We start from the raw sequence: 13,022 nt of genomic DNA, 5'->3' as shown, positions 1-13,022 counted from the left end.
ATGCACGCTAGCCACAGACACATCTGTGAACAGGGTTTATAGCAAGGCCAAGTTGTGTATGTGTGAACCCGACACCCGTATCTATGTTGTAAGACACAGAAAAATCTGATAGAGAGAGAGAGTGGCTGAGCCGCGGTACGTTTTCATACGAGCATTACTGCAAACCAACACAATAGTGTCTCAGCTCAATATCACTGTTTAAGCAACAGAGCACACAACTAACCTCTACCTTTATGTGAAGATTCAGGTCGAGGCAGACCTTGCTTTGCCTTGCTTAAGCTCTAACATGAAAGTAACGTCTAGCCCTCCTATCAAACCCATACTAGCGAAAGATTCACATGTTGCATCCCCATCATATGTTTGGTGAATAAACACACAGTTTGTTAACAAAAAATACAGTCCCTCCTTAGGAGGGACTCTTTATTTTTCAACAAAATCATAGTAGGGCTGGGAAGGGAACAGGGGGGGACCACAGAGGCTGACTCCACCGGCAACATCGGGCGGGGGGAAATGAGGCTGGAGCACGGAGCGCTCCTCCTGCATCTCCCTGCAGGTTGAGGTCATCAGCTGCAGTGCCGACCCGAATAGTCCAGCCTCGGAGAGGGGTGCCGTCAGAAGTGGAGTCCTCTTCTTCTCCGGCACACGCGCCTGCTCCAGCCAAAGGTGGCGCTGGATCAGAGTGGCCAGGGCACGCACTTTCCCAGCGGCTATAGCCTGCGGCTGAATCAGATGCAGGATGGCTCCTGCCGCCTGGGCGAGCTGATCATGCTGTAAATCAGTCAGCTCCGTGCCGCCCGTCAGTATCCCGGACATGAATCTCGCCAGCTGCGCGATGTTGGAAGTGGCAGCCAGAGATTGCGTTGCGGAGATAAATGACTGGTCACTCCAGTAAGCCAACCGCCTCGCCGATTTCCCTTGAGGAACCGGCTTCCGTAACGGCTCCCACACCACCTCAGGACAAAGGAGCGCCGCCATCGGCCTATCAAGCCGAGGCACGCCCTCCTTCATGCCTTCTACCAAACCCACCACCCGCGTGACTTGCACGTAGGCGGTAGTAAGGCCCATGATGTGGGAGACCACCTGTCCCTGACGGACGTCGGCCGCCATTGAGGGGAAAAATGGGCAGACAACGTCCACCCCTCTCACCGGGCGACGTTGCCATAGATGACCTATGAGATCGTCAGGGATAGGAACAGGCAGTGGCTGCGGCAGCAGCACGCCGTTTGCGACTGCCGCCGCCGCCATGAGCTCGGGGAACAAAGCACGCAGTTCCCCCTGCATGCTTTCCCCCACCGAGCCCGCGTCCCTCACATGCAGCAGACTACTGGTTAAGGAGCCACATTCCGATGTGGCTGATAGCAGGGCATCCCGCCGCAGAGTCGGAGGTTCTAACCCAACATCTGCGGACGAGGAACCCCAAGGAGACATCTCACCCCCCTCCAGTGTTACCTGGACGGGCGGGAGACATGTCTCCACCGGGCCTTCGAACAAGAACCCGTCCGCTTCTATCATGTAGTCCTCTGTTTCCATCGGCCATGTAGAGTCAGACGCATCCTCATCCGGCTCCAGCAACTCACCAAAACCAGGCCGTTCTCGTCTGCAAGCCACCATCTTGCGACGGGAGCAAGCTGACGCAAAAAGTTTGCGTCTCAAATCCCCCGCAACCAAAGGCGCCGGCCACCCAACAGCGGACGACTCCCCGGAAGCAGAGGAACCAGAGCCGGAACCAGGCCATTGCACAGGAGACGGCGCTGGTGCACCAGCTCCTTGGAGAGGCAAACTACCCATCGGACACCTACCGGGCGTGGCTGCCGACCACGAGAGAGGCCTCAACCCCGCTCCAAGACATACGACAGAGGCGGCAATGGAGAACCGCTGGTGAAGGGTGGCGTTGCGAGCGCGACCCTCCGAGGTAGACATTATGACTTAGCTTTTTTCTTTTTGAAATATATGAGAGAAGAAAAAAGCAAGAAAAAATGTAAACACGTATCAACTTTCTTCAACTAAACAACCTCGTCAAGTGTGGGTATCTACCGAAGGCACTTCCTTGTGGTGAAAGTGAAGAAGGAGGCGAGTAGGTGACCACACACCTGCTTATGAAGGTAAGCGGATAGGGGTGTGGCCAGACGAATGTTGGTATGTAAAGGTACATTGTGGAATTTTTTATTCAGTGCACGTGCACGAAGTGAAGTCAGTGCAGACTGACGCTGAGCGGAGGCCAGAATTAAATAGAACTTATGTTAATTATTGTAGAGAGCAGCAGCACAGCATAGCCTGTCCATAAAGACCACAGAGCTCACAGTACAAGTCAATGTGGGTTATTAAGGTGATTAATTCCCCCCTGCTGCATTGCTACACCAGAATTTAGGTTCCCCCCACCTGCCAAACCCCACTTTAACCCCTGGTTAGCACTAACATTAACTTTCACAAATTAGAGCTAATTTCAGCTACCAAATGTTGCAGCTAATGCAAGCTACTGTAACATTTGCTTGCTGACATTGCAGCCGTTTGGTAGCGAATGTTAGTGCTAATGCTTGCTAACAGCCACAGAGAATGCTACATGTTTTGTATTGTGGGAAAGATGGACAATTTTGATGACATCATTAATGGGGGCAGCCATACAGCTCCCCAATCACACATAATTCTTATTAACTCAAATAGTGAATAACTTCTGGCATGGGATGATTGGCCTGTCCAACCTAATAACAAATTATTTAAAATTAACGCATCAGTCAGCAAATAAACAGTAATTTCTGTTTACAACATGACAAGTGAGAGAAACAGATGAGAATGACAGAAGATGGTTGATGGATAAGACGAGGGAAGTAAATGTGTGCACTGAGGGGAGAGGCAGCTAAAGATAAGAGTATAGACTGTGACCCTTTTTGCTTGGTCTCTGACCCTGTGGCAGTGTTAGACACAGGGGAACATCCGTCTCTCTGCGAGTGATGTGGCTTCGAGGGCCAGTCCAGATGGACCCTACAGTAAAACACTCAGCCCCACGCTATGCTTCTGTCTCCTGCATCATTGATTCAACGCTATGAAATTTAAACAACCAACGCTTCGCTGCACTCCTCATTTTTATATTCCAGTGGCTTAATGCTTTTCCCCTTCGTCATGTGAAATGGTCGATGCTGATTTGGAATTCAAATGCTGTGTCATTCTTGGTTTCCGATCAGCCTCTTCCTCTTCTCACCGCCTCTCCTCCTCCCTCTCCTCCTCCCTCTCCTCCTTCAGGTGTACGGAGCGTCCAACGTGGAGCTCATCACCAGGACCAGAACCGATCACCTGTCGGACCAGAACAAGACCAAGACTAAGGGTGCAGCGCCTCACTGAAACATAATTTCAATCCTACAGTCGAAGAACCATATAAGTCATTTTTAGGTTTTCAGATTAACAATGTTTTTAAACCTAATTATCTAAAGATGGTAACTTGGAAGTGTTGTGTAGGCCTACATTCATAGTTCAGAACAGTAGAGGTGAGAGATACTCACACTTCAAGTGATTTGGATTGACTTTTAACTGCAAATACCTGGGTTGTCCAAATAATTTCAAAACACACTTATATGGTTCTTCATCTGAAGGGTTCAATTTACCTATCGCAAGCCCCACCCTCTTTCCTTGATTCCGCGGGAAGCAACAGTTGTTACTAGAGGATCAAGAAGGGCGGGGTTTGAGATAGGTCAATTGTATCTTGCCACATCCTTAATTGTGTTTTGAATATTACCAGGCACTGGTCAGTTAGTTGAAAATGTCTCATTAGCATTTGTAATTGAAACCATTGGGTATCCCTAGCCATGAGCCTTAGAGAAATGCTAACAAGACTTTTTATGGTATTCAGAAATGTTTTCACTATACATGTATGTGACAAGTGTTTGTGAAGAACAAGAAATAACAACATTTCAAAGATATTTTACAAAGGATCTGGTTGCATCAAAGTCCTAGTTCAGGTCCAAATTTCCTGAATGCTAATTTCCTTAATACCCTACCATAAAACCAATATTGTTTAATTGTAAACAAAAGCAATTTTAGGGTTAGAATTAAATTTTTGTATTGATTAGCAATCCCTTTTCAGTTTGGTCAGCCAGCAGTTTTAGCTAACGGCTAAATGGTTAGCTAGGACAGACAGGGGACTGACCATCACAGGCTTCAGCAGCGACACATGAAAAACAGGGTGGACTTTCAAGGAAGGAGGTATGGTCAAACATACCACTGTGGCCCTTAACATTCAGTAGCCCCAGCTCTTTTTCTGGTTCAGATCATCAATCAACCTGGATTAGTGGGCTCAGCTCTCCCTGTGCTGTCTGATGTCAGCTAGTATCAGCCATCACATCTTCTGGGTGCAGCTCCCCAGGTTACATCCCCAGCGCTACTATTAATATGGATGACAGTCTTGTAAACAGTGTGAGTGTCTCTGGCTATGACCTCCATCAGTCCTGTCCTCAATGCCATCACCTCGTCCATGTGCGTGCGCGCACATACACACACATAATTCATAGTATTCGATTGCAGATATCTTGGTCGATAACAGGTGATTGTAATCAAAAGGCCAGTTATTATCATTAAATGACAACCGTTGGCGCTGTGGCATTGCGCCATGTTGTATGGGAAAACACATCATGATACTATGAATGATACTATGAATACCATGGGAAGAAAAATAAATACCCGATCATTGTTTCTCTTTTCCTAATATTCAGTTGTACTTCCTCAGTAGTGTACCCACCCCTTCAGTTGTCACTACACTGGCAATAGCTAGATGTATGTGTGTGTGTGTGTGTGTGTGTGTGTGTGTGTGTGTGTGTGTGTGTGTGTGTGTGTGTGTGTGTGTGTGTGTGTGTGTGTGTGTGTGTGTGTGTGTGTGTGTGTGTGTGTGTGTGTGTGTGCCCCTGCTTGCCTGTCTGTCTGTCTGTCTGTCTGTCTGTCTGTCTGTCTGTCTGTGTCTGTCTGTCTGTAACCTCTGGGTCTCGTCAGTGAGCAGGTAGTCAATCTTATTGTGTGTGTGCCTTTGTGCCCGCCTGACTGCTTGTGTGTTTACTTTCTCTTGTGCGTGTGTGTGTGTGTGTGTGTGTGTGTGTGTGTGTGTGTGTGTGTGTGTGTGTGTGTGAAATGGACTGCATTTATATACCGCTTTTATCCAAAGCGCTTTACAACTTATACATCCACCCATTCACTCACACACAGATGGCGGAGGCAACCATGCAAGGTGCCAACCTGCTGATCAGGAGCAGTTAGGGGTTAAGTGTCTTGCTCAAGGACCCTTCAACACGCTGCCCGGGAGGAGCCAGAATCGAACTGGGAACCTTCTGATTACCAGACAACTGCTCTACCTCCTGAGCCACTGTCACCCTACATACTGTATGTGTGTGTCTGTGTGTAGTTGTGTCTCCTGCTGTCCTAATGAACCATGTCTCTGTCCAGGTGGGAAGACACCTCTGCAGAACTTTCTAGGGATCGCTGAACAGCATATGGGACCCAACAACGCAGTGAGTACTTATCCTTTCAACTCATCTCATCTCATCTCAGCTAAGCTCATTGGCTTATGTTGGGGAGCTGTCTAACTCATTCACTCTGTCTCTCTTTCTCCTCATCACGGTCTCTCTCTCTCTCTCTCTCTCTCTCTCTCTCTCTCTCTCTCTCTCTCTCTCTCTGACACTCTCTCTCTCTCTCTCTCTCCCCATTCCGTCTCCCCCTCCCTCTTTCTTTCCCCATCTCTTCATCCTTTGTCCTCCCTCCTCCTCCCCCCACTCCCACCCTGCCCCTCTCCCCTCTCCCTCCTACCCTCTCTCTCCTCCTCCCCTCTCCCTCCTCCCCTCTCTCTCCTCCTCCCCTCTCCCTCCTACCCTCTCTCTCCTCCTCTCTTCCTCCCTCGCTCTCTATGTCTCCAGGCTCTAGTGAGCCAGATGTCGTGTCCAGCAGTGACCAACCCCACAGCGCTGACTGCTGAGGAGTATTTCAACCCTAGCCTGCCCCTGGCCCAGAGGGACATCGGCCACCCCTGCCAGCTCACCACCAAGACACAGAGGTGACAGACACACACACACACACACGCACGCCTGCACGCACGCACACACACACACGCACACAGGGCTAGCCATGTCTTCCACCAGATCCGGCAACAGCGTACTGCCACAGAAATGCCCAAACGGCATTACCCGGTACTCAACGTGGCCCAGGTGTGTGTTGAAAGCCGCCTTCCACTCGTCCCCCTCTGTAATCCGCACCAGATAGTAGGCGTTGCGGAGGTCCAGCTTGGAGAAGTCGGTGGCTGTGGAAAGGGGCTCAAACGTGGAACTCATTAATGGCAACGGATACTTGTTTTTAATGGTCATGCCATTTAGCTGGCGGTAGTCAATGCATGGTCTGAGAGAGCCATCCTTCTTGGAAACAAAAAAAGAACCCGGCCGCCATAGCCCTTTTCTCCGGCAGCGAAAGGCTATACAACCGTCCCTTGGGAGGGAGAGTGCCAGAGAGCAGTTCGATGGCACAATCGTAGCTTGGGGGGTAAACGGCTGACCGCAGACAGTTGGTGTGACACGGTACAGTATGCTCCAGCCTGGCAGTACAGTATGTCCAGGATATCTGGGGGTCGTGACGCACAAGCCAGGGTCTGCCAAGGATAAGCGGGTTAGTGGGAGAATCAAATATAAAAAAGCGTAGAGATTCAACATGATTCCCCGAAACAGTTAGGGTTACTGTCTCCATCACGTGTGTTATAGTACATAGCGGCCGTCCATCAAGTGCGAGAGCCTCTAACAGAGTGTTACATGTGGGTGTGTTTGTACCCTGATCAGGTGTTCCCCAGTGTGATGTGTAATGTCTGGTTGTAGTCCCCCTGTCCTGGTCTTGTAGTTCTTTGTCGTTTCCCTCCCAGGTGTATCCATTTGTAATCAGTCCAGGTGTTTCTTGTCTCGTCATCCCCTTGTGCATCTGTGCTCTGTTCTCCCCTATGTGTGAGGCTGATCCTGTCTGCACAGTCCTGTTCTTGTTTGTTATATTTTTGATGTTATCCCTGCACGTTTGAAAACCATGGTAATTATAATTAAACCTCTTTTTGTTATTTGGCTACCGTTTCATATTATGTTTAATTGACAAGACAACGAGCACTTTAGAATAGTCAATGGTAACGTAATACAGAGTTTCAAGGGGTTCCAATATGCGATACCCACCTGTATCGCCACAATGCGGTCTAAAAAACTCTCGTCAGCCCCTGAGTCCAAAAACGCACAGAGCGTGAGAGACTGCTTGTTCCAAGCGAGGGTAGCGGGAATTAACAGGGGCGAATGGTTAGAAACCTTTGTGTGGGGCATGTTCATTCAGCTCACTAGTACCCCCTCTCCTAGTAAGCCCAATCTGTTGGTCGCATGGGACAGGAGCGAATAAAGTGTGCCGCCTGCCCGCAGTACAGGCAGAGGCGGCTGCACATACGTTTTCTCCCTCTCGCTCTCGGAGAGCCGAGAGCGCCCTACTTGCATGGGCTCCACCCAGTCACGTGTTCGGGGACGGGAACGGCCTGGGCCCCAGGGGGTGGACGGAGAGGAGTGGAGAAGTTACAAGGAACCGGCTGATGGCTGCGGCGGCTGCGTTCTGCGTGCCATTCCTGGAGCCACTCTCCCATCATAAGAGCCAAGCTAATAAGCTTGTTGCAAGTCTTTGGGCAGTCCCTCAACAGTCCATCCTTTAACTCCTCGCTCAACCCCCACCGGTACTAAGCGCTGAGCAGGGCTTTGTCATCCCACCCATTGTCCATGGCAAGAGTACGGAAGAGCCACCTTAAATTTGCCGTTTACCCCCCAAGCTCTCCCAAGCCTGAACCTTCTCCTCCGGACCTCTTGAGTGTCCCAGAGGAGTACCACGATTTACAGCTGGTATTTAGCAAGAGCACACCTGGGCCACTTCCGAGTACCGGGTAATGCCATTTGGGCATTACCACCTCTACGCTGCGCCGGTTCGACTGGACCCGCCTAACCGTCTTAGGCGTGGCAAGAGCCACATAGGTCCGTCATGGCCAGAACATACTGTTACGCTGAACGATACGGGTACCCAAGTAGGTGACTGAGACAGTTGACAGCAAAGAAGCCTGTGGGCACGTTTATTATAAACGTAGGGAAGGGATTTGCGGGAAGTGTATGGTGCGTCCTCGGAATCCTGATTCACTGGAGCACGCTGGTGAGTTTCAAATGTCCCTCTTACAACTACTAGGTACAGCTTTTAAATAGAATAAATAATATTCAAATTATTAAATGAGCTTGATTGCTGTCCGTTCTGTATCACATAATGCTGTCTTATCTGGTAATTGGCTATTGACCTTCATATCGTTATCAATATTAATTTACATGTTTACCTCAGCACGCAGTAGCAGTAGCAGAACAGTAGGCAGTAGCAGAACACAGTAGAGATGAGGTATGTAAGGTTGCAGGGCTTCTCCTCAATCCATTGTCCATTATCAGCTCAGTACAAACACAAGCATTGATTGGCTCCAATGGAAACACATCTCTGGCGCAGTTGCTTAAGGAGATAAGTAATCAATGCTTCTGTGTTATTCTGGCCAAGCAGCTAATTACAGGAATGAGAACAGAAATAGCCGAAGGTTTAATTGTCATTTGTTTTCAGTTGTATTTCACAGATTTACAGTACAAACAAATTGATCCATTGTTAGTTGTCAAACAACCTACTTCATGTTATGTGTGCGTGTGCGTGTGCGTGTGCGTGTGTGTGTGTGTGCTTGCGTCCAGGTTCAAGGCAAAGCTGTGGCTGTGTGAATCCCATCCTCTGTCTCTAGCGGAACAGGTGGCACCTATTATCGACCTCATGGCCATCTCTAACGCCCTATTCGCTAAGCTGCGTGACTTCATCAATCTGCGCCTGCCACCTGGCTTCCCAGTCAAGATAGGTGAGGGAGGAGAAAGAGGGATGAATGGATGGATGGATGGATGGATGGATGGATGGATGGATGGATGGATGGATGGATGGATGGGTGGGTGGGTGGATGGATGGATGGATGGATGGATGGGTGGATGGATGGATGGATGGATGGATGGATGGGTGGATGGATGGATGGATGGATGGATGGATGGATGGATGGGTGGATGGATGGGTGGGTGGATGGATGGATGGATGGATGGGTGGATGGGTGGGTGGGTGGGTGGATGGATGGGTGGGTGGATGGGTGGGTGGGTGGGTGGGTGGGTGGATGGGTGGATGGATGGATGGATGGATGGGTGGGTGGGTTTGTGGGTGGATGGATGGATGTATTATGTATGAAGACAGATGCAAAGAGACAGACACATTCAATAGACAACAGCAGGTAATCAGAATTGTCTCCCTGCAGAGATTCCTATCTATCACATTCTAAATGCCCGGATCACCTTTGGGAACCTGAACGGCTGTGAGGAGGGGGTCACGATGGGGGTCCGGGGAGAGACGGAGACCGGGGAGGGGGATGGACAAAGGGACATGTCCCGGGCAGACACCCCCTCTCCAGGCAGCGACTCCTCCAGTGTCTCCAGCTCCAGCTCTACTAGTGAGGACACACACATTCACACAATTTTGGGGGGAACACATTAGTCACATAATTGTATCACATTCACTGATAATGTACATGATGGTACGTTGTAAACACCTACATAATCTTTTAGGATATCAATCAGTGGCTCTCAACCTGCCGGCAAAATTATTTTGGGGGTTGTGAAAAGATACTACTAGAAATACATGATTGTATTTCAAATCTTGTTTTTTTCTTGTGAAGTGAAAACATTTGGTTTAGATTAGATTAGATTCAACTTTATTGTACAGGGTAACGGAATGTACAACGAAGTACAACAAAATGTAGTTAGCATCTAAGCAGAGTGCAAAGGAGCAGTAAAGAGCATTGTAATGTACTGTAAAACATGTGTAGAGAATGTAGACTGAAAAAGCTAAAGTATGTACAGTATTAACAGTATTGATTATTGTGTATTGTGTGAGTATACTATAGACCAGGGGTAGGCAACCCTAGGCACGCGTGCCTGAATAGGCACGCGGGGGCATTTTCATAGGCACAGGGGGTAGCATAAAAAGAAATAAAAAAAAAAGATTTTCCTTTGAAATATTATTATAGTGAAATATTTTGCACTGTTGTTGCATTTATCTTGTTGAAATCCTCCCACAGGTTCTTTTTACTACCACATATTTAATTGAGACCCTTTATTTGTTTATTATTTCAATTTAGCTGGAAATACATTGCTACATCATTCAGTAACATTTGCAGAGCCTTATAACAAAAACATTATTACGGTCACCATTGTGACCAGTGGGATTAATCAACACATTGTGGCGATAAGAAAGTAGCGAGCCAGAGACGTGGTTCGAGTTGAGGTACTTTACTTCTCACTCACATAGCATTTACAAATGACAACCTAGTTAACCCGGAACCGGAAGTGGTATTTAACCTGTCCCCTAAACAGTACAACCCACACTCTTAAAGGCACAAGCCCACCTTGGTGAATGTCTCTTAATATAGGTCACCACACAGGCCCCCCCAGAATTCACCAATACAAAAACTGCAACTAATTAATAGCCAGTGAACAGTCCATCAGTGAACAGATCACAGCATGAAATAGTCAACGTGGAGGGGGACGGATCAAGCGGCCGAACCGACTGCGCTTAACCAGAGGGGGATTAAGGGAGATAAGTGGAACCAGCGGCCGGGCCACGGAAGGGGCCAAGGCCGGAACAGAGGATAGGGCAGGGGTCTGAGCCGAAACCGGGGGGCGCCCCCGCCGCGGGGGTAGGGCCAACTTAACTGGTTCGTCCTTGTCCAAGTGAGCAGGCTTAAGACGGTCTATAGTGACCCGCTCTGGCCTGCCTCCCATGTCCACAACAAAGTTTTTAGTGCCTGCCTCCAAGACACGGAAAGGCCCGTCATAAGGGGGCTGCAGCGGGGTCCGATGGCTGTCGTGGCGGATGAAAACATATTTGGCCAATGGCAGGTCCCTAGGGACGTAGGACTGGGGAAGGCAGTGGCGGGATGTTGGAATGGGAATAAGGGCATCGGCAACACCCCGGGACGCTGTTCGATGGGAGGCGACGGACCAGGACGCTGTGGCCCCCGGAAGAAACTCCCCAGGGACCCGCAGCGGCTGGCCATACACCAGCTCGGCGGACGAGGCCTGGAGGTCCTCCTTGGGGGCAGAACGAAGACCAAGCAAGACCCACGGGAGGCGGTCAACCCAGGCGCCATCCGTAAGGGCAGCCCGAAGAGCGGCCTTCATGTCCCTATGGAACCGCTCGCAAAGTCCGTTGCCCTGCGGGTTGTACGCCGTAGTGCGGTGGATCTTCACCCCCAGGTGCTCCGCAACTGCAGTCCAGAGCTCCGAAGTGAACTGGGGGCCCCTGTCGCTTGTGATGTCCCCCGGTGTGCCAAAACGGGCCACCCAGCAGCCGATGAACGCCCGGGCCACCTCCGCTGCCGTAGTGGAGGACAGTGGAACAGCCTCCGGCCACCTGGTGGTCCTGTCCACCATGGTGAGGAGGTGAGTATATCCACGGGAGGGGGGCAGGGGGCCCACCAGGTCCACATTCACATGGTCGAACCGCCTCTCCGGCACTATAAACGGTGCCAAAGGGGCTTTGGTATGGCGGTGCACCTTGGCACGCTGGCACGCCACACATGAGCTAGCCCAGGTCCTAACATCCTTCCGGAGGCCAGGCCACACAAACTTGACCCCCACCAGCTTAGTCGAGGCCTTCACACCTGGGTGGGAAAGGCTGTGGATCATGTTAAAAACCCGGCGCCGCCAGGCCGTAGGCACCATAGGGCGCGGTTGGCCAGTGGAGACGTCGCAGAGGAGAGTGGCGTTAGCTGTGTCGAACACCACATCCTCCAGCTGCAGTGCGGTAGGACCCGTCCGATAGGCCTGAATGTCCGAGTCCGTGGCTTGGTCTGCCGCCATGGCGGCATAATCGAGTCCCAAGTGGACGGACCCGATGACCGCCCGAGAGAGGCAGTCGGCGACAAAGTTGTCCTTGCCCGCCACGTGCTGAATGTCCGTGGTTAACTCGGAGATCGCCGATAGCTGCCGCTGCTGACGTCCCGACCACGGCTCCGAGGTCTTGGCCATGGAGAACGTTAACGGCTTGTGGTCCACAAAGGCAGTGAACTGGCGGCCTTCCAACAGGAATCTAAAGTGCCTGGTGGCGAGGAACAGACCCAGCAGTTCCCTGTCGAAAGTACTGTACTTACGCTCGTTGTCGCGGAGCTGTTTGCTAAAAAAGGCCAGTGGCTGCCAGGCACCGCCCACCCACTGCTCGCACACCGCCCCCACTGCATAGTCAGAGGCGTCTGTCGTGAGGGCGACCGGGGCAGTGGGAGAGGGGTGCGCCAGCAGAGCAGCGTTGGCTAGCGCGTTCTTGGCAGCCCCAAAAGCGCTGTCCATCCCCGAGGACCAATCTAACTCGTCCTTGGGCACTTTGCCCCGCAGGGCCTCATACAAGGGCCGCATGAGGTGGGCAGCATGGGGAAGGAACCGGTTGTAAAAGTTCACCATGCCCAGGAACTCCTGTAGAGCCCGTACGGTGCGGGGACGAGGAAAACTGGCCACGGCCTCCACCCTGGCGGGGAGTGGGGTGGCTCCCTGTGGAGCGACATGGTGTCCGAGGAAAGTGATGGAGGACTGCCCGAACTGGCACTTGGTTGGGTTTACGATGAGGCCGTGTTTACTGAGCCGCTCAAACAGCTGCTGGAGGTGTGTCATGTGCTCCTCTATGGACGTACTGGCTATAAGAATGTCATCCAAGTACACAAACAAACATGGCATGTCCTGGAGCACAGAGTCCATCAGGCGCTGAAACGTCTGCGCCGCCCCCATGAGCCCGAAAGGCATTCTTAGGAATTCGAAAAGCCCAAAGGGTGTAATGACAGCTGTCTTTGGCACATCCCGTGGATGGACCGGCACCTGGTGGTAACCGCGCACCAGGTCCACCTTGGAGAAGATGACAGCCCCTGCCAGGTGGGTAGAGAAGTCCTGTATGTGCGGAACAGG

General features: G+C 50.9%; 1 protein-coding gene across 1 annotated transcript in view; it reads left to right on the top strand.

Moving 5' to 3' along the window:
* The window catches only part of ankrd13b (ankyrin repeat domain 13B), a gene marked incomplete at its 3' end in the record, with an annotated part of 252,431 nt that overhangs the window by 221,384 nt on the left and 18,025 nt on the right, over positions 1-13,022 (top strand). The window contains exons 8-12 of the mRNA XM_084314118.1: positions 3,238-3,319; positions 5,422-5,486; positions 5,889-6,025; positions 8,736-8,893; positions 9,332-9,523. Of these exons, the coding sequence (XP_084170244.1) occupies positions 3,238-3,319; positions 5,422-5,486; positions 5,889-6,025; positions 8,736-8,893; positions 9,332-9,523 (634 nt within the window). The remainder of the gene's footprint in view (positions 1-3,237; positions 3,320-5,421; positions 5,487-5,888; positions 6,026-8,735; positions 8,894-9,331; positions 9,524-13,022) is intronic.

The sequence above is a fragment of the Notolepis coatsorum genome (assembly GCF_963971535.1).
Source record: "Notolepis coatsorum genome assembly, chromosome: 1".
In the NCBI taxonomy this organism is placed as follows: domain Eukaryota; kingdom Metazoa; phylum Chordata; class Actinopteri; order Aulopiformes; family Paralepididae; genus Notolepis; species Notolepis coatsorum.
The sequence above is the reverse complement of the archived record's forward strand: the minus strand, read 5'-3'. Positions and strand labels throughout refer to the sequence as shown.